At 40.6% G+C, this 22,046-nt stretch overlaps 2 protein-coding genes across 2 annotated transcripts; both read right to left on the bottom strand.

The window, feature by feature from the left end:
- Window positions 1–776: 776 nt before the first annotated feature.
- LOC122765750 (extracellular calcium-sensing receptor-like) lies at window positions 777–6,522 on the bottom strand. Its single transcript, XM_044020151.1, has 8 exons — window positions 6,408–6,522; window positions 5,962–6,256; window positions 5,794–5,880; window positions 5,064–5,255; window positions 3,724–4,257; window positions 2,692–2,916; window positions 1,867–1,990; window positions 777–1,768 (listed from the first exon to the last, which is right to left on the bottom strand). Exons 1-8 carry the CDS (start codon window positions 6,455–6,457, stop codon window positions 867–869), a joined length of 2,409 nt encoding a protein of 802 aa, XP_043876086.1. The 5' UTR covers window positions 6,458–6,522; the 3' UTR covers window positions 777–866.
- A 2,023-nt stretch (window positions 6,523–8,545) lies between these two features.
- LOC122766175 (extracellular calcium-sensing receptor-like) lies at window positions 8,546–21,673 on the bottom strand. The gene is made up of 15 exons (XM_044020840.1): window positions 21,440–21,673; window positions 21,006–21,294; window positions 20,838–20,924; window positions 20,099–20,290; window positions 18,698–19,231; window positions 18,268–18,282; window positions 16,842–16,922; window positions 14,233–14,462; window positions 13,793–14,081; window positions 13,625–13,711; window positions 12,896–13,087; window positions 11,540–12,073; window positions 10,906–11,130; window positions 10,077–10,200; window positions 8,546–9,972 (listed from the first exon to the last, which is right to left on the bottom strand). The coding sequence occupies exons 1-15, from the start codon at window positions 21,667–21,669 to the stop codon at window positions 9,071–9,073; spliced, it is 4,011 nt and encodes a 1,336-aa protein (XP_043876775.1). The 5' UTR covers window positions 21,670–21,673; the 3' UTR covers window positions 8,546–9,070.
- Between the last annotated feature and the right edge of the window lie 373 nt (window positions 21,674–22,046).

Raw genomic sequence — 22,046 nt, 5'->3', positions numbered from 1 at the left:
TTAAGACACATGGATTCATATGATAAACTAGAGAAACCACAAAACCCTTCTGAATTTCGCACTGATGCTTGCACTGATAACCCTGCAGTCGACCAGTTCCAGCTATTTTCCCCTCCACAAAAGCAGCAATTTCATCCAAGTCCTCAATTCTCCTCCTCTAAAACAACACGTTAGAATATTACGACTTCAATCTCTTAAATGTGCAACTTTATTATTTAACTGTGTGCTTTTTTTTCTCAATGTGGCCCTAATACTTGTTGTACATAATTGACTTTCAACAAGTTTTTCCATTTCTTATTAAGGTGTTTGGGTCTCTACTTCCCATGGGCTCATCATCCATGGGAGGGGCAAAGGAGGTTGGGTGCAGTGTGAATATGCAATATAAATGCAGACCATTTACATTTGTTGCACTATTTCAGTCAACTCCACGTGATATAAAGTATTTCCCCATAAGATGGTCTTTATTTACTTTGTCTAAAGAGGCTTTCCTTTTACTGGTGAGAGCTGATACAAATATTAAACAGCTATGATGGAGACTTTGCCAAAGGTGGAAAAATCTCTGTATTGTTTATTTTGTTGTAGTCTACCAAAGTTTATAATCTACCATGGAAATGACCAAGATTCAATATTTATATGTCCTTCTCGTTTTTTTGTTACACATACTGTATTATAATAACTGCTTTTCTGCAAGCATCCTGTGAAAGTTCCATGTTATCTAGATCTTCTTGACATCAATCAGTATATGTAAAGAAATATCCATATCAAAACAACATTGATTAAATAGTTAGTTAGTCCATAAGTCACTAAAATAAATGTATAAGTCCACTTCCTACTGATTCAATAGCTTTGGGTTCATTTGTGTTTCATCATTTCTTTTCTTTCCCCATCAGGTGCTGTTTTGTATTCTTTTCAGGCTTCAGTAAAATAATGTAACTCTTTGGAGCAAACAGGCAGAACAATAAGCCAAAGCTGGAGGCCAAGATGGCAAATGACTCAACTGCATCTGCATAATTTCCAGGGGAGCTGATATAAGCAGGGATGAATGCCAGCCACACAGCACAGAAGATCAGCATGCTGAATGTGATGAACTTGGCCTCGTTGAAGTTTCCCGGCAACTTTCGGGCCATAAAAGCCAATACAAAGCACAGACAGGCCTGTAGACCAATATATCCAAGAACACACCAGAATGCCAGGCTAGAGCCCACACTACACTCCAGTATGATCTTTGAATGTTCATATTGTGTATTTCTGGATGGAAACGGGGGAACGTCAATGAGCCAAGCAGCACAGATAACCACCTGAACCAGAGTGCAGCTGGAGATGATGGTCCTCTGCTGCTTAGGCCCCAGCCACTTCATGATGTTGTGCCCTGGCCTGGTGGCAGTGAATGCAGCCAGTACCACCAGGGTCTTCCCCAGGATGCAGGAAATACACAGTGAAAATGTGATGCTAAAGGCAGTGTGGCGCAGCATGCAGGACCAATATGTTGGCTTTCCAATGAAAAGCAGAGAACACAGGAAACACAGAGTCAGTGCAAACAGTATGAAGAAACTCAGCTCAGAGTTATTCACACGGACGATGGCTGTGTGTCTGTGACAGAAGAAGACTCCACAGACAGCCAGAGTGAAGCAGGCGCCCACCACAGACATCACTGTAAGGGCTATTCCCAATGAATCAAAGGTCAAGTACTCCACTTTCTTGGAGATGCATGCTGTTCTGTCATTGTTTGACCAGAAATCCTCAAGGCAAATTGCACAATCTACTGAGTCTAAAGGGAAGAAAGTATGAACAATTGTCAGTATTGCATTTCTTCTGTACTACAATTGTAAGAATGGATTTACATTTTATTGTTCAGCTCAAACTCACTTGTCTGATTGCTAATTTTGCCACTGTCACATGGTACACAGTCAAAGCAGCAGATAGGCTCCCCACGACGGACAGCCTTCCGGGAGCCTGGAAGACAACTGGCACTGCACACAGATACTGGCACCTAGAGTGGAAAGACCATGTGCTGATATTGGTAAATTTTTATTGGTTAATCTTTTCACAGATGGAACATTCCTCCAAACCATCTTTCCAATTAAGTATTTGTTACTTCTAACAGTGTTTTGAGATTTATGTTGGTTTGATATATTTGGTCTGCAGATGTCAGTCTAAACGACAGGTATGCCAGTCGTCATCAAACAACTTTTTGATGGTCACATGGTTGTAAGGTGTACACTGAGGACTGGATTCCTTCCCATAAGCTTTTCCATAACCTGTGGTTCTGTTAAATATATTTAGCTGTAGATCTATGAGAGCTTGTTCAAAAATATTTAACGTCATGAAGAAAGACTCATTCATTGTCTACCGCTTTATCCTGCACATGAAGGTCGCGGGGAGCTGGAGCCAATCCCAACTGACGTGGGACAAAAAGGCGGAGTCAGGCCCAGGACGGGTCACCAGTCCAGCACACAGAGACAAACAACCATTCACGCTTACATTCCTTCAAGAAAGATCCATGAGGGAAACAGCAGTGGATAGTAGGTCACCAAACACATCATTGTCCAGCTGGGCTTTGAATCTCCGTTGTGTATGAAAATAAATATCAGATTCAGTCTGCTCTGTCCACCTGACTTACCTCCATCTCAACCTACAGAACTTCAACAGTTGGCATCTGATGAAGGAAAAAACACAGTGTGAGCAGCTTGCCTCACTCTGATGTCCTGCCCACATTATCCCGTCCTCCTGGATCAACAGCTCCTCTCCAACAGCCTTGGTTCCATCAAACAAACCCACGTTGACAAATTCAATGTTTCCTGCTGGGCCTCTCTGCCAGTTGATAATATCATAATAGGGTACAGAGTCGCCCTTGGCATCAAAGTCCACCATCTCACCAGCAATCTGAAAGTTCACTTCCTGGAGGTAATGTTGCAGCTTGAAAATTAAGAAATGCACTACATGAAACACTCAAATGTAACATAACGTTAACGTGAGCACATCTCATGGAAATTAACATATCTTTGTGTGTCTACAATGGAACAATAAACAATTTAAAAATATTCATAAAATATATTTCAATGTTAATGAAATATGTTTAATTTAGATATTGGATTTTTTTTTGTCAAAATTTAGATGCAACACAGAAAATATGTTTGCCACATGTACATTATACTGCATGACTTTGGTAAATGGGAAATTGTTATCATGGTCTGAGGTCCATCTGCAATTGTCATATCCATGCCTGGCAGACTAATTTTTTCCTGAATTTCCCCCTCCCTCCCTGTGGTGTCACTCTCTCACTAGGAGCAGGTCCCAGGCTCAGGCAGCTGCAGCTCACACCTGGTGCCAATCACCTCATCAAGTCCCTGCTCAAATACTCAAGCTTTCAAGCTACTCGCTGCCAGATCGTTTCCGTTCATGAGTGGTAAACTACGTCAGGCTGAAGTTTTCAAACTGATTCTTCCCAGTGCTTCTGTGAACTTGTTTCAGAAGATCCTCCAACCTGCTTGCTGCCTCCCTGGACCTGCTCCTTTCCCAGCTACCTGCCCGCTACCCTCCAACTGCCATCTTCAGCCCACCTCCTGCTAAACTTTTCCACCAAATAAACCTGTTTGTTGCTCAGCTCTAAGTCTGTGTCCTGGTCCTAACTCCCACTGGTTTTCCCAGCAATACTTACAAGGCCCACCACAGGGCTTTGACCCACAGTTTGTAATAGTAAAACAATAGTGGATTATGCCATACCTGCCAAGGGTGTATGTTGTTGCTCTGAGCACATGAGTTGTTCTGGAAAGGCCCCCTCCCTGGCTGACAGAGAAGGAGGTTGTGCAGGGAATGAGCAATTGCATATACAGCCTTATATACATTATAGGCGATTCTAGGGCTGGATGTATTCATGTAGGCTGAGTGCTGTTCCAGCAGAGACTCCTGCCCTGAGCAGGGCGGCATCTGGGTGACAGAGGATGGAAAATAACTGCAACCATACAGAGACTCCCACAGCTCATGCACCAGGACATTGTCAGGATATCTCTTAGGGTTTACTGTCTGCAGGAAGTCACCCAGTCTGGAGATATGACCTTTTCTGACGCCAAACCCAATGGTTCCTCCCAAGTACGGGTAATACTCTCTCCCTGAAAAGACTGATGCTGTGACCAAGGCTTCACTTGCCACCCACTGTATTCCAGTGATGTTCTGAGTCATGTAGTCTCTCAAGAAAGGTGTCATCTCCCCCTCAGCTGCAAATACCACCACCACTTTTGCAGTAGAGCTACGCATCACCTTTACAGAGGGTCAGATAATGTAGATGACAGGGTTTTACACAGAGACATAATCAAAACTGAGTGACAATGAGAAAAACTCATGTACACAGTGAAATTTAACTAGTACTTCTATAGACCTTAATATAAGGCGATATTTCAGGTGTTATAGGTTATACTTTTTTTGCCAATGTCATGTCATGTTTTTGTTTACTTATTTCCTGTTGTATGGTGGTACTAACATTGTCTCTTGACTTCACACCCTGAATTTTCCAACCATTGACATTTTCTAATCTGCCCCAATAATTTCACCTGTGACATTATTCATCTATTGATCTAATATGGGCCTGATGAGATAAATGGATGAAAGTGAGACAAAGATACAGTTTTTTGTGTGTCTAAATTTAATGACGATTTAATGACAAGGAGGTCCATGTGCTTTTATGGCTCTATGAGTTAATATGTTAACGCTTTAAAAGCTTTTGTTTAGATTTTGTTATAGGAACACATCACCACTCTACCCAGCCCCTAGTGTTTCAGAGGGTGTTATTATTTATCACATTATCAGTCTTTCAACTGAGTCTACATGCTGATGTTTCTTTGGGCAAGACACATCACATTACTGTGCTGGCAGTCTGTGAATGGGTATGAAAGATGTGTGACACAAAATGTGCTCCACATAGATGCAATGTATAAAGGTGTGAATGGGTTGAATGACATAAACTGTAGTGTAAAGCAGCTTTTACTGGTCATCAAGACTAGAATTACTGTATTTAAATACAGACCACTTAAAGGTAGAAGTAAACAGTGCACACAGCATTTTCATACCTTCATTATCCTAAGTCCCGCCTGGCGATTGTAGGGCAGAGGAATCATTTCTTGGTACGCTACACATACTTTGGTTTCCTGTAATTCGCTCAGTAAACCTTTTGCAGCAAAGCGGCCATAATCATTGTCTTCTCGCAGCAGCCCCACCCAAGTCCAGTTAAAGTGCACTAGCAGCCGTGCAAAGGCTTTTACCTGGGCTCAACAGAAAAAGACAATAAACTCAGTTTCAAACCAGGAAAGTTTCAAAAACTTGATGAAAGAAAGCAACATCTTCATAAATTATTTGGTTTTGTGCCCTGTTATAACATGTCTGTATCCTTTGTTTGTTAGGGACGCCACATGTAAGCATTGTTCAATCTTAATAAAATGCAAACTGTGCTGTGGTTTCTAAGACTCTGAAACAAGCAGAAAGACTAACAATGGAAAAGACATTGGCAAACATCAATAATAAAGATTATAACAATACATATATAAATAACAAATTTAAATATTATCATCAGACCATATAATATTATTATTATGACCAAATCAGAAAAGAAGACAAACTGAATATTAGAAAGAGAAAAAGTTATATATTTAAATCCATGGATTTAACCCTCAATGGATTTCTCAAATATTACCTGTTGTTTGAATTTTATAGTTTAAAGCTCTAAAGGTAGTTATAATTAAAAAAATATATATGTTGAGCTTTGGATGAAAACAATAACTGACCACACATTTTACATTTTACCTGGTAGTCATCACTAGGAATTACTCTGAAGAAGGTTGGATATTTTCGTCTGTCTGACAAACATGCACATGAAGAAGTGTAGCTGATCTGTGTAAAAACAGAGTGCAGTGTTACTGAGAAAATAATACATTTTCTGGGATGATTGACATGAATAAAGGTCACTTTTACCATGGGGATCCTGAATGGCTGCAGGATTCTTGAAACAACAATAGACTGAGGTGATGCAGAACCGCCAATCACAGCGAGGAGTGACGAGGCATTTGTGCACATAGAAGAGTTTTCTTCAGTCACCCTGTTCAGCATCGATAAAACAGCTCTCTTTCCTGTCAGTGGATATCCACATGAATCAAAGATTGTGTAGCCCAGAGTGTGATTCGGCAACAGTGCTGGATTTTGGTTTATCTCCTCCACTGCCAGTCTCATAGTCTGAGCCCACCGGAAAGCCCTGGGATAAAGTCTGTGGCTGATACAGATAAACGTAGTCTGTTCATATAAAAACTCTAATGTTTATAAACACATTCTGTCTAGTCTATTTTATATTAAGAGTGCAAAATAAGACATAATTTACAGGAACAAGTAAGTATAATCATCCCACTATCAACTATGAAACTCACCCATTGCAATTTATTGGTGGTGGTCTGTAGGTGCCATTAAGGTCTGGCATTTTCAGACTAAAATGAAGGGGGAAAATCCCACCAATGACATAGTCACCCTGGACCACAAATCCTGGCTGGAAGCTGTTTAGAAGAGTGCACTTTGAGGCTGCTGGTGGAGCTTCAGTGGTGATGCTGGAAAGTGAGCTATCAGTTAAAGTGAGGACACTGACAGAGTAAAGCAAAGAAAATAAAGCCAGTGAAGTCATAATGTTTCACTGGGCTGAGGAGAGAATGAGAGGGAGAGAGCAAAAGATAAGGCACTTTATAAAGGCTACAGTATCACACCTTCTCAGTCTTGCATCTTATTAATGACAGAGTGGCTTTGGATTGGACAGTAGTCCACAATCAGGAACTAAAGTGGGTTAATGCAAACTGTGCGGTAAAAGCACCCTAAACAAAGAAAAAAAACAAAGACAAATAAAACAAACAGCAGTGCATTTGCATGATCACTATGCAACACAACATTCAGATTACCTATGTAAACTCTTGATCATTTTTTTTTTTTAATTTCTTAAAAGATTCTGAGGGTTATGGAACAAGTAGAAAGTACAAAGAACATGTGCTAAAGTTTTGGCCGTAACCCACACCAGAAACTCTCTCTCACTAACCAGAGCAACAATAACAGACACATGCACATAGCTCCCTTAGCTTAAAGACACAGTGCACAGAACAGCTCACTGGAACACACACGTTCCTTAGGGGTCATTACACTGCCCCCAACAGTAAGTTCCTTGACCCTGAGGGAACAGTAAAATCTCTGAACCGGGAGAACCTGGGTTCAAGCCTCAGTTTGAAAAAGGGCCTTTCTGCATGGAGTTCTGCATGCTATAAAGTGACCGTGGGAGTGAATGGTTGTTTGTCTCTATATGTGGCCTTGTGATGAGTTGAGTTGAGTTTGGTACATAGTGGTATACAGTCAGAAATATATGAAAGAACAGAGGCTTTGCTTCTATCTCAGCTAAAAAAACTTGTATAGAGGCATGTATGTATTGTTACTACAGGTATAGGATAATGTATTACCAACAGTAGTTACAGTATGAAATTCAAGGAACAGAACATCCAACACTATAGCAGATTGAGTCATTAATGTACCCACTATTGACTCTTTATTCACACTTCACACTTTATTCTACAAATTAGAAACGGTGTACAGTTGGAAGTTCTTGGAGAGTTTTAGCTCAGTTGAGTTCTGTTATGATTATCTTTTACTCACAACCCTAAAATGTATCAAACTTCAGAGACCACCCTATACTCTGACATGTTCAGCTGTGTGTGGTGTGTCTTAAGTCATTGGGTCGTTGAACAGCACTCCTGAAGTCATTTTCATCTCTGCAGCCTCACAACAACAATGGACCTCTACAGTTCTGGATGGAGATGGATGTTTTCTTCTCCTTCATCTCTGTGACACAATAACCATCAGTTGTATATATGTTATTTTTTAAGAGGACTATTCACTGACATTTGAACAACTTTTTAATGAAAAAAATTGTGTCTGGCTCCTTCTATAAGAACCAGTTTTACAAAAATCATAAACCCCCAAAGCAATCAGAGAAAACACGTAGGGATGTTGCTTCTGATCACATAGTTTGTGACTCATATTGAACTGTCGTTTCACAGATCAAAGGAAATCTTCTATCTCACTAGGTAATTGCATCCGTGCTAAGAGCAGTGGTGCTATAAGGAAATAAATAAATGTGAAACAAGATACGAAAAGTTAACACAGATAAATCACTTATACGAACATGAACAGCCACAGGTCTATATATATATATATATATGTATGTTTGTGTGTAACTGGAAGGTTGTGGGTTCAATTCCAAGCTCTGCTAGTTTACATGGACTGAAACTTTACCCCACATTGCCCCTGAGGGCTGTGGCAGCAGTGTAGTGTAAAGTAGCTAGAATTCATCAAGACTGGAAGTGCTTTATAAATGCAGACCATTTATCTATTTTTGCACTATTTCTGTCAACTCTATACAAACTCTGATACAAAGTATTTCCCAAAGTATTTACTTGCTCTGTGCAAAGGGGCTTTCCATTAACTGGTGAGAGCTGGTACAAATATTCAACAGCTATGAAGGAGACTTTGCCAAAGGTGGAAATATCACTGCATTGTTTATTTTGTTGTAGTCTACCAAAGTTTATGATCTACCATAGAAATGACAAGGAACCAATACTTCTATGTCATTTTGTTACACATATGTAATCACTGCTTTACTGCAAGCATCCTGTGAAGGTTACATGTTATCTCAATCTTCTTGACATCCATGAATATCTGTAAAAAAATATCAATATCAAAGCAATATTGATTAATAAACATGTTTTTTTAAATGGTTAGTTATCTATAAGTCACTGAAAGAGTCCAGTGCCTACTGACTCCTTTTATTGCCTCCACTGATGACCAACTGAGTCATCACAGACATACCCACACAGATACACCAAGCAAGCACTGGGGTTATAACAGTCATTTTTACTAGAATCAATATCTGTAAAGAACTATCAAAATCAAAGCAACGTTGAATAATTATTAATTAATGTTTTTTGAATGGTTAGTAATCAATAGGTCACTGTAAGAGTCCACTTCTTACTGACTCAATAACTTTGGGTTCATTTGTGTTTCATCATTTCTTTTCTTTCCCCATCAGGTGCTGTTTTGTATTCTTTTCAGGCTTCAGTAAAATAATGTAACTCTTTGGAGCAAACAGGCAGAACAATAAGCCAAAGCTGGAGGCCAAGATGGCAAATGACTCAACTGCATCTGCATAATTTCCAGGGGAGCTGATATAAGCAGGGATGAATGCTAGCCACACAGCACAGAAGATCAGCATGCTGAATGTGATGAACTTGGCCTCGTTGAAGTTTCCCGGCAACTTTCGGGCCATAAAAGCCAATACAAAGCACAGACAGGCCTGTAGACCAATATATCCAAGAACACACCAGAATGCCAGGCTAGAGCCCACACTACACTCCAGTATGATCTTTGAATGTTCATATTGTGTATTTCTGGATGGAAACGGGGGAACGTCAATGAGCCAAGCAGCACAGATAACCACCTGAACCAGAGTGCAGCTGGAGATGATGGTCCTCTGCTGCTTAGGCCCCAGCCACTTCATGATGTTATGCCCTGGCCTGGTGGCAGTGAATGCAGCCAGTACCACCAGGGTCTTCCCCAGGATGCAGGAAATACACAGTGAAAATGTGATGCTAAAGGCAGTGTGGCGCAGCATGCAGGACCAATATGTTGGCTTTCCAATAAAAAGGAGAGAACACAGGAAACACAGAGTCAGTGCAAACAGTATGAAGAAACTGAGCTCAGAGTTATTCACACGGACGATGGCTGTGTGTCTGTGACAGAAGAAGACTCCACAGACAGCCAGAGTGAAGCAGGCGCCCACCACAGACATCACTGTCAGGGCTATTCCCAATGAATCGAAGGTCAAGTACTCCACTTTCTTGGAGATGCAGGCTGTTCTGTCGTTGTTTGACCAGAAGTCCTCAGGACAAATTGTACAATCTACTGAATCTAAAGGGAAGAAAGTATGAACAATTTTCAGTATTGCATTACTTCTGTACTACAATCGTAAGAATGGATTTGCTTTGACATTTTATTGTTCAGCTCAAACTCACTTGTCTGATTGCTAATTTTGCCACTGTCACATGGTACACAGTCAAAGCAACAGATAGGCTCCCTACGACGGACAGCCTTTCGGAAACCTGGAAGACAACTGGCACTGCACACAGACACTGGCACCTAGAGTGGAGAGCACATTTAACCTGATATTGTTAAATGTTATTGGTTGATATATTAAGAGATGGAAAATTCCTCATAACCACTTGCCAGTTAAGTATTTGTTACTTCTAGTTTCTCAGTTTTTTTGAGTTTTATGTTGGTTAGATTTGGTCTGAAGATGTCAGTCTAGACTACACGTATGCAGGTAGTCATCAAACAACTTTTTGGTAGTCACATGATTATACGATGTACACTGAGGACTGGGTTCCTGCCTATAAGCTAATCCATAACCTGTGGTTCTGTTAAATATATTTAGCCTTAGATCTATGGGAGCTCTTTCGGAAGTATTTAATGTCATGAAGAAAGATTCATTCATCGTCTACTGCTTTATCCTGCACACGAAGGTCACGGGGAGCTGGAGCCAATCCCAGCTGACAGGACAAAAGGCAGAGTCAGACCCAGGAGGGCTCACCAGTCCAGCACACAGAGACAAACAACCATTGGTTACATTCCATACAGAAAGATCCATGAGGAAAACAACAGTGGATAGTCAATCACCAAACACATCATAGTCCAGCTGGGCTTTGAATCTCTGTTGTGTATGAAAACAAATGACCCTGTATCAGATCCAGTCTGTTCTGTCCACCTGACTTACCTCCATCTCAACCTACAGAACTTCAACAGTTGGCATCTGATGAAGGTAAAAACACAGTGTGAGCAGCTTGCCTCACTCTGATGTCCTGCCCACATTATTCCGTCCTCCTGGATCAACAGCTCCTCTCCAACATCCTTGGTTCCATCAAACAAACCCACATTGACAAATTCAATGTTTCCTTCTGGGCCTCTTTGCCAACTAATAATATCATAATAGGGTACAGAGTCACCCTTGGCATCAAAGTCCACCTCCTCACCAGCAATCTGAAAGTTCACTTCCTGGAGGTAGTGTTGCAGCTTGAAAATTAGGAAATGCACAAAATTAAACACTGAATTGCATTGAACAAGGTTTGCAGTAAAATGTTGTCTTCCAGAGCTTCCCTGTCTTCAGAGTTTTGAGTTTTCAAGGCCCCTAAAAATCCACAATGAATATTGATTGACACTTGTCACCATAAGTGAGAAGTCCAGTGCTGTGTTTACAATGGAACAATAAACAATTTAAAAATATTCATGAACATATTTCATTAATATTTAAATATATTTTAATTATATGGATATGGGTATGGATATGTACAGTATGTTACATGATTTTAGTAAATGGGAGATGTTATTGTGGTCTGAGGTCCATCTGCAATACTTACAAGGCCCACCACAAGGCTTTGACCCGCAGTTTGTAATGGTAAAAAAATAGTGGATTATACAGTACCTGCCAAGGGTGTATGTTGTTGCTCTGAGCACATGAGTTGTTCTGGAAAGGCCCCCTCCCTGGGTGACAGAGAAGGAGGTTGTGCAGGGAATGAGCAATGGCATATACAGCCTTATATACATTATAGGCTACTCTAGGGCTGGATGTATTCATGTAGGCTGAGTTCTGTTCCAGCAGAGTCTCCTGCCCTGAGCAGGGTGGCATCTGGGTGACAGAGGATGGAAAAGGACTGCAACCATACAGAGACTCCCATAGCTCATGCACCAGGACATTGTTAGGATATCTCTCAGGGTTTATTGTCTGCAGGAAGTCACCCAGTCTGGAGATATGACCTTTTTTGATGCCAAACCCAATGGTTCCTCCCAAGTAAGGGTAATACTCTCTCCCTGAAAAGACTGATGCTGTGATCCAGGCTTCACTTGCCACCCACTGTATTCCAGTGATGTTCTGAGTCATGTAGTCTCTCAAGAAAGGTGTCATCTCCCCCTCAGCAGCAAATACCACCACCACTTTTGCAGTAGAGCTACGCATCACCTTTACAGAGGGTCAGATAATGTAGATGACAGGGTTTTACAAGGAGACAAAACAAAACTGAGTGACAATAAGAAAAACCCAGATGTACACTATGAAAAAGAACTAATATTTCTGCAGACCTTAGTATGTTTCAGGTGTTCATTTTGAAGAATTTTCTTTTGGCCAAGTCAGGTCACGTTTTTGTTTACATGATTCATCACTCCCTATTGTATTTTAGCACTAATTGTCTCTTGACTTCACACCCTGTATTTTGTCACCATTGAGATTTTATGCTCTGCCCAAATAGTTTCAGTGTGACATTTTTCATCTTCCTCGTGTTATGACCCTCTTCATTTTCTGGACATTGTCTCGCGTTTTGTGACCCTTTTGTCATTTTTGATTGAAAGCACATGCACTGACCCATTGTGGACATAGTTAAATCATGTCTTAGGATTTATTTTTATTGATACATGGTCTGAGAGTTACAATTCAAATCATGACAAATAGATTATAATGCATTATAAGCTTGGGATGCATAAAATATTACTACAAATAATATTTGTAGTAAAATGCCAGACGAGATGTACACCACCGCACACCACAAACTCGCACTCCAAGGTTTGCTCACAACTTGGCAGCCCTGCTAGTCTACATGCTGATGTTCTTTGGGCAAGACACTTAACCTCACAGTACTGTACCAGCAGTGTGAATCCGTATGAACTATGTTTGACACAAAAACTGTACGGTAAAGCAGCTTTGACTGGTCATCAACAGTAGAAATGCTCTATATAAATACAGACCTCTTAAAGGTATAAGTCAACAGTGCCCACAGTGTTTTCATACCTTCATTATCCTTAGTCCCCCCTGGTGATTGTACAGCAGAGGAATCATTTCTTGGTACGCTACACATACTTTGGTTTCCTGTAATTCTCTCAGTAAACCTTTTGCAGCAAAGCGGCCATAATCATGGTCTCCTCGCAGCAGCCCCACCCAAGTCCAGTTAAAGTGCACCAGCATCCGTGCAATGGCTTTCACCTGGGGTCAACAAAAAAAAAACAATCAACTCACCCAGTTTAGTTTTAAAGACATTAAAAAAACGTTCACAAGTAAAAAGCAATACCTTCATAAATTATTTGGTTTTGTGCCCTGCTACAACATGTATGTATTATGTAAACGATAAAGAATGGAAGTTTGGCAGAACAAAGAAATATGGATGTATTATTGACAGGGATGGCACATACAGCATAAGCATTGTTCCATCGAAATAAAATGTAAGCAGTGCTGTATATATAAGTGAAAAAGTGAAAAAGATATCAACAAACAAATCAATAATAAAGATTATAACATCAACAAAGATTATGATAATGACCAAACCTGAAAAGAGCACTAACATCATATAAGAAAGAGGAAAACTTATATATTTAAATGCATTTCTCAGTGTTTAAAAAATTGCCTCTAGTTTATATCTTTATAGCTTTAAAGGTAGCTGTAATAATTATTTCTGATGACAGAGTAGTAAATTTGTTCAGCTTTGACCAAAAACAATAACTGACCACATGTTTTACATTTTACCTGGTAGTCATCACTAGGAATTACTCTGAAGAAGGTTGGATATTTTTGTCTGTCTGACAAACATGCACATGAAGCAGCGTAGCTGATCTGTATGAAAGCAAAGTGCAGTGTTACTGAGAAAATAATAATATTTTTGTGATGATTGACATAAATAAAAGTCACTATTACCATGGGGATCCTGAATGGCTGCAAGATTCTTGACACAACAATAGACTGAGCAGATCCAGAAGGCCCAATCACAGCGAGGAATGACGAGGCATTAGTGCACATAGAAGTGTTTTCCTCACTCACGCCATTCAGCATTGATAAAACAGCTCTCTGTCCTGTCAGTGGATATCCACATGAATCAAAGATTTTGTAGCCCAGAGTGTAATTCCACAACAGCAATGGATTCTGGTTTATCTCCTCAACTGCCAGTCTCATAATCTGAGCCCACCGGAAAGCCCTGGGATCAAATCTGTGGCCGATACAGATGAATGTAGTCTATTCATTTGAAAAGACTAATGATGATAAACACATTCAGTCTACTCCATCTTGAATTAAGAGTGCAAAATTAGACATCATTTAAAAGTAAGTAAAATCCTCCCAATATCATCTATGAAACTCACCCACTGCAATTTATTGGTGGAGGTCTGTAGATGCCGTTAAAGTCTGGCATGTTCAGATTAAAATGAAGGGGGAAAATCCCTCCAATGACATAGTCACCTTGGATCACAAATCCTGGCTGGAAGCTGTTTAGAAGAGTGCATTTTGAGGCTGTTGGTCGAGCTGCAGTGGTGATGTGGAAAAGTGAGCTGAAAACAGAGTAGAGCAAAGAAAATAAAGCAAGTGAAGTCATAATGTTTCACTGGGCTGAGGAGAGAATGAGAAGGACAGAGCAAACAATAAGGCACTTTATAAAGGCTACAGTATCACACCTTCTGAGTCTTGCATCATATTTATGACAGCGTTGCTTTGGATTGGACAGTAGTTCACAATCAGAAACTAAAGTCGGGTAATGCAAACTGTGGGGAAAAAGCTAAGGCCCTAAACAAAGCAATAACAAAAGACGATACACAAATAAATAATATTGAACCTGTTATTATTATTATTTATTATTATATTATTATTAACAGTTTGGTCAATGTCAAAAAGATGCAAGTAAAGACTTGACTACTTTACTTCATCACAGAGCTCATTTTGTCATGACCCCAGGAACTTTTCTCCTAGTCTTAAATGACATTCACTCTTGAGTTTTTCCTTTTCATATTAAGGTGTTTTTGTCCCTGTTTATTATTTCTGTCATATTTTCAAGTACTTCATATCAGTAATTTTGTGCTAAAATTATTCCATGGTGCTCCGTACAAACTGAAGTGGCACCACATTGGCAAATGGTACAAGGTTTCATTTACAGTACATGCATGAAATTTGGCAGGGTATTCAGACCAAGAACTAGTCAAAGATCAAGTGAACTACTGAGTTAAACTCGTAAAAACTTGTACATAACATCAGCGTGATCTTTAAACATTGAACATGAAAATTTACCAAAACTTCCAAGCTACCTTACAGGGTGTGGCTGTGGCACAGCAATGAATTTGCATGATCACAATGAAAAGAAAAATTTGTATTTCCTAAGTATAACACATGATGTTGTATTAAAAAAAAACCTCTTGGTCTTCATCATCATCATCTACAGAGGGTCGCGGGGGGTGCTGTGCCAATCTCAGCTACATCGGGAGATAGGCGGGGTACACCCTGGGCAGTTCGCCAGTCCATCGCAGGGCCACACACAGCTAGAGACAAACAACCATTCACTCTCACATTCACTCCTACAGTCAATTTAGAGTGTCCAATTCACCTAATCCAAACATTGCATGTTTTTGGACTGTGGGAGGAAGCCGGAGAACCCGGAGAGAACCCACGCACACACGGGGAGAACATGCAAACTCCATGCAGAAAGGCCCTTGTTGCAACCGGGGCTCGAACCCGGGTCTTCTTGCTGCAAGGCGAGAGTGTTAACCACTATACGACCGTGTGGCCCACCTCTTGGTCTTGTCCAATGCAATTATTTTCAGTGTCTGCAGGGACTGAACACACCACTTGCAATTGGTCCCAAGCAAAGCCATCTCCATGCTGTCCTGCAGCTGCCTGGCATAGTCTGGCCCAGACGGTGTGGCTGTGTGTCCGGTGGCAAACCAAAGGCCAGTTCTGCAGGTGTCCTCAGCTCCCTGCCCATCATTAGCTGAGCAGGCGGGCACATGGTCGAATCCTGGACCCCTGACTGGTTGGCCATGAGTACAAGGAGAAAATGGGTGTTGGGCCAGTGGTCTGCTGTAAGGATGGCTAACTGCTGGGCGAGAGTCCTGTTTAAACGTTCCACCATGCCATCGCTTTGGGGGTGAGGTGGAGTTGTGTGGGTTTTCTGCATCCCAAGGCACTCGCACATGGCAGTGAACACCTTGGATTCAAAATTCCTTCCCTGGTCACTATGCACAGTCTCAGCCGTGCTAAACATCTCTTCCACTAAGGTGTCGCCACGATCTCAGCCTCCTGGTCCGGGATGGCATAGGCTTCAGGTCACTTCAGAATAGAACATAACAATTTCCCTGGTCCGTACTGGGTAAAGGGCCCATAATGTGCACAGCCACCCTTTCCATAGGGGTGCTTTCTTGTTGGGCCTTTTAAGTTGGGTCTGGTGAGTGGGGGTGGGCCAGTCCTTGATGGCACCATTTTTTCCCTTACAGTGTGTCGACGCCATATCGGCCCAGTTTGTGGCCCAGCAACTCCACCTCCCTCCTTAGGAAGTGGCACTTGTCGGGGTGCAACTTGAGGCCTGCAGCTGCCACTCTCTCCAAAACGTGTTCCATAGAGTCCAACACCTCCTCAGAGGACCTCCCATGAATCAATAGGTCATCCAGGTACACAAGACACTGCTGACAAGGCACATTTAACATACTGTCCATCAATCTCTCAAAATAGGCCGGGGCATTACAAAGGCCAAAGCTAAGGACTTTGAAGTGCCATAGCCCTCTTCTGGTGCAAAACACAGTCTTCGGTTTAGACTCTGGGGACAATGGAATCAGCCAGTACCCACTCCAGAGGTCTAGCTTGGAGAACCAGGAAGAACCCCCCACCAAGTCCAAGGATTTCTGGGAAGGGGGTATGAATCTTTCTTTGTGACCTTATGTAGTCACAAAGAAAGATTCATCCGTGTGCTATTTTTCTTAGGCACTATCACCACAGCAGAGGCCCATGAGCTATTGGACAGCTGAATGATGCCGGCTTTCAGCATCTTCTCCAGCTCCTTGTGAGCAGCGTCCTGGTAAGCCAGGGTAAGGTGAGAAGGACACATTTTAAGGGGTCGAGCATCACCTGTGTTCCACCAGGTGTGTTAGACCCACCTCACTCTAATTGAGGGCAAAAATATCGTTAAATCACAACAGAACCAGTGTTGTTTTTGGAAGCCATTCTAGATTTAGTCTTAGTTTTAGTCTTTTGGACAAAAATGCTTATTAGTTTTAGTCATATTTAGTCATTTCTATATGTGACAGTTTTAATCCAGTTGTAGTTGAGGAAAATTTAAAAAGGTTTTAGTCAGTTTTACTGTATTTTCCAGACTACATGTCGCACTGCAGTATTAGTTGCATCTGTCAAAAAATAAGCCATGAAGAGGAAAAAAACATATATAAGTCACATCAGTCTATGAGTCACATTTATTTTTATGATGTCAAATGTGAGGAGGAATGCACGGAAATTGTCGACCTTGGCTTGGAAGTCCGGTGGCAGTTTCTGACACATCGTGGCACTGCATGAAGTGATAGCACTAAGAAGGCCCGCCATCAAAATCAGTAGGAGTAGATGTTGCTGTCCCTCAAACGAAATAAAAATCCAATCCAGGGCGTCTCAGCCTCCTGAGGAAGTACAGACGCTGGTGTGCCTTCTCAATTTTGATAGTCACATGATTATAAGGTGTATACTGAGGACTGGGTTCCTGCCTATAAGCTAATCCATAACCTGTGGTTCTGTTAAATATATTTAGCCTTAGATCTATGGGAGCTCTTTCAGAAGTATTTAATGTCATGAAGAAAGATTGATTCATCGTATACTGCTTTATCCTGCACATGAAGGTCGTGGGGAGCTGGAGCCAATCCCAGCTGACAGAAGACAAAAGGCAGAGTCAGACCCAGGAGGGCTCACCAGTCCAGCACACAGAGACAAACAACCATTCAGTCTTACATTCTATACAGAAAGATCCATGAGGAAAACAACAGTGGATAGTCAATCACCAAACACATCATAGTCCAGCTGGGCTTTGAATCTCCGTTGTGTATGAAAACAAATGACCCTGTATCAGATCCAGTCTGTTCTGTCTACCTGACTTACCTCCATCTCAACCTACAGAACTTCAACAGTTGGCATCTGATGAAGGTAAAAACACAGTGTGAGCAGCTTGCCTCACTCTGATGTCCTGCCCACTTTATCCCGTCCTCCTGGATCAACAGCTCCTCTCCAACAGCCTTGGTTCCATCAAACAAACCCACATTGACAAATTCAATGTTTCCTTCTGGGCCTCTCTGCCAGTTGATAATATCATAATAGGGTACAGAGTCACCCTTGGCATCAAAGTCCACCTCCTCACCAGCAATCTGAAAGTTCACTTCCTGGAGGTAATGTTGCAGCTTGAAAATTAGGAAATGAACAAATTAAACACTGAATTGCATTGAACAAGGTTTGCAGTAAAATGTTGTCTTGCAGAGCTTCCCAGTCTTCAGAGTTTTGAGTTTTCAAGGCCCCTAAAAATCCACAATCAATATTGATTGACATTGATTGACACTCTTTGCCATAAGTGAGATGTCCAGTGCTGTGTTTACAATGGAACAATAAACAATTTAAAAATATTCATGAATATATTTCATTTAGATTTAAATTTTAACTATATGGATATGGGTATGGATATGTACAGTATGTTACATGATTTTAGTAAATGGGAGATTATTTTTGTGGTCTGAGGTCCATCTACAATACTTACAAAGCCCACCACAAGGCTTTGACCCACAGTTTGTAATGGTAAAGAAATAGTGGATTATACAGTACCTGCCAAGGGTGTATGTTGTTGCTCTGAGCACATGAGTTGTTCTGGAAAGGTCCCCTCCCCGGCTGACAGAGAAGGAGGTTGTGCAGGGAATGAGCAATGGCATATACAGCCTTATATACATTATAGGCAACTCTTGGGCTGGATGTATTCATGTAGGCTGAGTTATGTTCGAACAGAGTCTCCTGCCCTGAGCAGGGTGGCATCTGGTTGACAGAGGATAGAAAAGGACTGCAACCATATAGAGACTCCCACAGCTCATGCACCAGGACATTTTCAGGATATCTCTTAGGGTTTACTGTCTGCAGGAAGTCACCCAGTCTGGAGATTTGACCTTTTTTGATGCCAAACCCAATGGTTCCTCCTAAGTAAGGGTAATACTCTCTCCCTGAAAAGGCTGATGCTGTGACCCAGGCTTCACTTGCCACCCACTGTATTCCAGTGATGTTCTGAGTCATATAGTCTCTCAAGAAAGGTGTCATCTCCCCCTCAGCAGCAAATACCACCACCACTTTTGCAGTAGAGCTACGCATCACCTTTACAAAGGGTCAGATAATATAGATGACAGGGTTTTACAAGGAGACAAAACAAAACTGAGTGACAATAAGAAAAACGCAGATGTACACTATGAAAAAGAACTAGTATTTCTGTAGACCTTAATATGTTTCAGGTGTTCATTTTGAAGAAAATATTTTTGGCCAAGTTAGGTCACATTTTTGTTCATAATAATTCATCACTCCCTGTTGTATTTTAGTACTAATTGTCTCTTGACTTCACACCCTGTATGTTCCCACCATTGAGATTTTATGCTCTGCCCAAATAGTTTCAGTGTGACATTTTTCATCTTCCTCGTGTTATGACCCTCTTCATTTTCTGGACATTGTCTCGCGTTTTGTGACCCTTTTGTCATTTTTGATTGAAAGCACATGCACTGAGCCATTGTGGACATATTTAAATCATGTCTTAGGAAATTTTTTTATTGATACATGGTCTGAGAGTTACAATTCAAATCACGACAAGTAAATTATAATTCATTATAAGCCTGGGATGCATAACATATTACTACAAATAATATTTGTAGTAATATGCCAGACTTGAGGTACATTACCGCACACCACATACTTGCACTCTTGCCCTGCTAGTCAACATGCTGATGTTCTTTGGGCAAGACACTTAACCTCACAGTACTATACCAGCAGTGTGTGAATGGGTATGAACGATGTTTGACACAAAAAAATGTGCTCCACATAGATGCAATGTAAATATTTGAATGTATGTGAATATGTGAATGACAAAACCTGTAGGGTAAAGCAGCTTTGACTGGTCATCAACAGTAGAAATGCTCTATATAAATATAGACCTCTTAAAGGTAGAAGTCAACAGTGCCCACAGTGTTTTCATACCTTCATTATCCTTAGTCCCCCCTGGTGATTGTACAGCAGAGGAATAATTTCTTGGTACGCTACACATACTTTGGTTTCCTGTAATTCTCTCAGTAAACCTTTTGCAGCAAAGCGGCCATAATCATGGTCTCCTCGCAGCAGCCCCACCCAAGTCCAGTTAAAGTGCACCAGCATCCGTGCAATGGCTTTCACCTGGGATCAACAGAAGAAAACAACTCACCCAGTTGAGTTTTAAAGACATTAAAAAAACGTTCACAAATGAAAAGCAATATATTCATAAATGATTTGGTTTTGTGCCCTGCTACAACATGTATGTATTATGTAAACGATAAAGAATGGAAGTTTGGCAGAACAAAGAAATATGGATGTATTATTGACAGGGATGGCAGATACAGTATAAGCATTGTTCCATCTAAATAAAATGTAAGCAGTGCTGTACATATAAGAAAAAACAAGCAGAAGTGAAAAAGTGCAAAATATATAAACAAACACCAAACAAATAATAAAGATTATAACATCAACAAAGATTATTATATTGACCACACCTGAAAAGAGCACTAACATAATATAAGAAAGAGGAAAACTTATATATTTAAATGCATTTCTCAGTGTTTAAAGAATTGCCTCTTGTTTATATCTTTATAGCTTTAAGGTAGCTGTAATAATTATTTCTAAATTTGTAGTAAATTTGTCTAGCTTTGACCAAAAACAATAACTGACCACATGTTTTACATTTTACCTGGTAGTCATCACTAGGAATTACTCTGAAGAAGGTTGGATATTTTTGTCTGTCTGACAAACATGCACATGAAGCAGCGTAGCTGATCTGTGTAAAAGCAAAGTGCAATGTTACTGAGAAAATAATCATATTTTTGTGATGATTGACATAAATAAAAGTCACTATTACCATGGGGATTCTGAATGGCTGCAAGATTCTTGACACAACAATAGACTGAGCAGATCCAGTAGGCCCAATCACAGCGAGGAATGACGAGGCATTTGTGCACATAGAAGAGTTTTCCTCACTCACGCCATTCAGCATCGATAATACAGCTCTCTGTCCTGTCAGTGGATATCCACATGAATCAAAGATTTTGTAGCCCAGAGTGTGATTCGGCAACAGCACTGGATTCTGGTTTATCTCCTCAACTGCCAGTCTCATAATCTGAGCCCACCGGAAAGCCCTGGGATCAAATCTGTGGCCGATACAGATGAATGTAGTCTATTTATTTGAAAACTCTAATGATGATAAACAAATTCCGTCTACGCCATCTTGAAGTGCAAAATTAGACATCATTTAAAAGTAAGTAAAATCCTCCCAATATCATCTATGAAACTCACCCACTGCAATTTATTGGTGGAGGTCTGTAGATGCCGTTAAGGTCTGGCATGTTCAGATTAAAATGAAGGGGGAAAATCCCTCCAATGACATAGTCACCTTGGATCACAAATCCTGGCTGGAAGCTGTTTAGAAGAGTGCATTTTGAGGCTGTTGGTGGAGCTGCAGTGGTGATGTGGAAAAGTGAGCTGAAAACAGAGTAAAGCAAAGAAAATAAAGCAAGTGAAGTCATAATGTTTCACTGGGCTGAGGAGAGAATGAGAAGGACAGAGCAAACAGTAAGGCACTTTATAAAGGCTACAGTATCACACCTTGTGAGTCTTGCATCATATTAATGACAGCGTTGCTTTGGATTGGACAGTAGTTCACAATCAGAAACTAAAGTGGGGTAATGCAAACTGTGGGGAAAAAGCTAAGGGCCTAAACAAAGCAATAACAAAAGACAATACATATATAAAGAAATTATAATGAACCTGTTATTATTATATATTATTATTATATTATATTATTATTATTGTTATTATTATTATTATTATTATTATTTATATATTATTATTATATATTATTATAGTTATATATTATTATATATTAACAGTTTGGTCAATGTCA

The sequence above is a fragment of the Solea senegalensis genome, linkage group LG3 (assembly GCF_019176455.1).
Source record: "Solea senegalensis isolate Sse05_10M linkage group LG3, IFAPA_SoseM_1, whole genome shotgun sequence".
Classification (NCBI taxonomy): Eukaryota; Metazoa; Chordata; class Actinopteri; order Pleuronectiformes; family Soleidae; genus Solea; species Solea senegalensis.
This window is presented reverse-complemented; position numbering and strand designations above follow the sequence as displayed.

Bases quoted from the DNA above. Each gene is read 5' to 3' on its own strand.
- LOC122766175 (XM_044020840.1), bottom strand. From the start codon at position 21,669: ATGACTTCACTTGCTTTATTTTCTTTGCTTTACTCTGTTTTCAGCTCA. The intron at 19,232-20,098 runs GTATGAAAACAC...CCCTTTGTAAAG, and splicing joins GGGGACTAAGGATAATGAAG to GTGATGCGTAGCTCTACTGC. The intron at 9,973-10,076 runs GTGAGTTTGAGC...TCTTCCCTTTAG, and splicing joins CAAAATTAGCAATCAGACAA to ATTCAGTAGATTGTACAATT.
- LOC122765750 (XM_044020151.1), bottom strand. From the start codon at position 6,457: ATGCCAGACCTTAATGGCACCTACAGACCACCACCAATAAATTGCAAT. The intron at 5,256-5,793 runs GTAAAATGTAAA...TGTTGAGCCCAG, and splicing joins TTCCTAGTGATGACTACCAG to GTAAAAGCCTTTGCACGGCT. The intron at 1,991-2,691 runs GCAAGCTGCTCA...TTTCCACTCTAG, and splicing joins GGGCAGGACATCAGAGTGAG to GTGCCAGTATCTGTGTGCAG.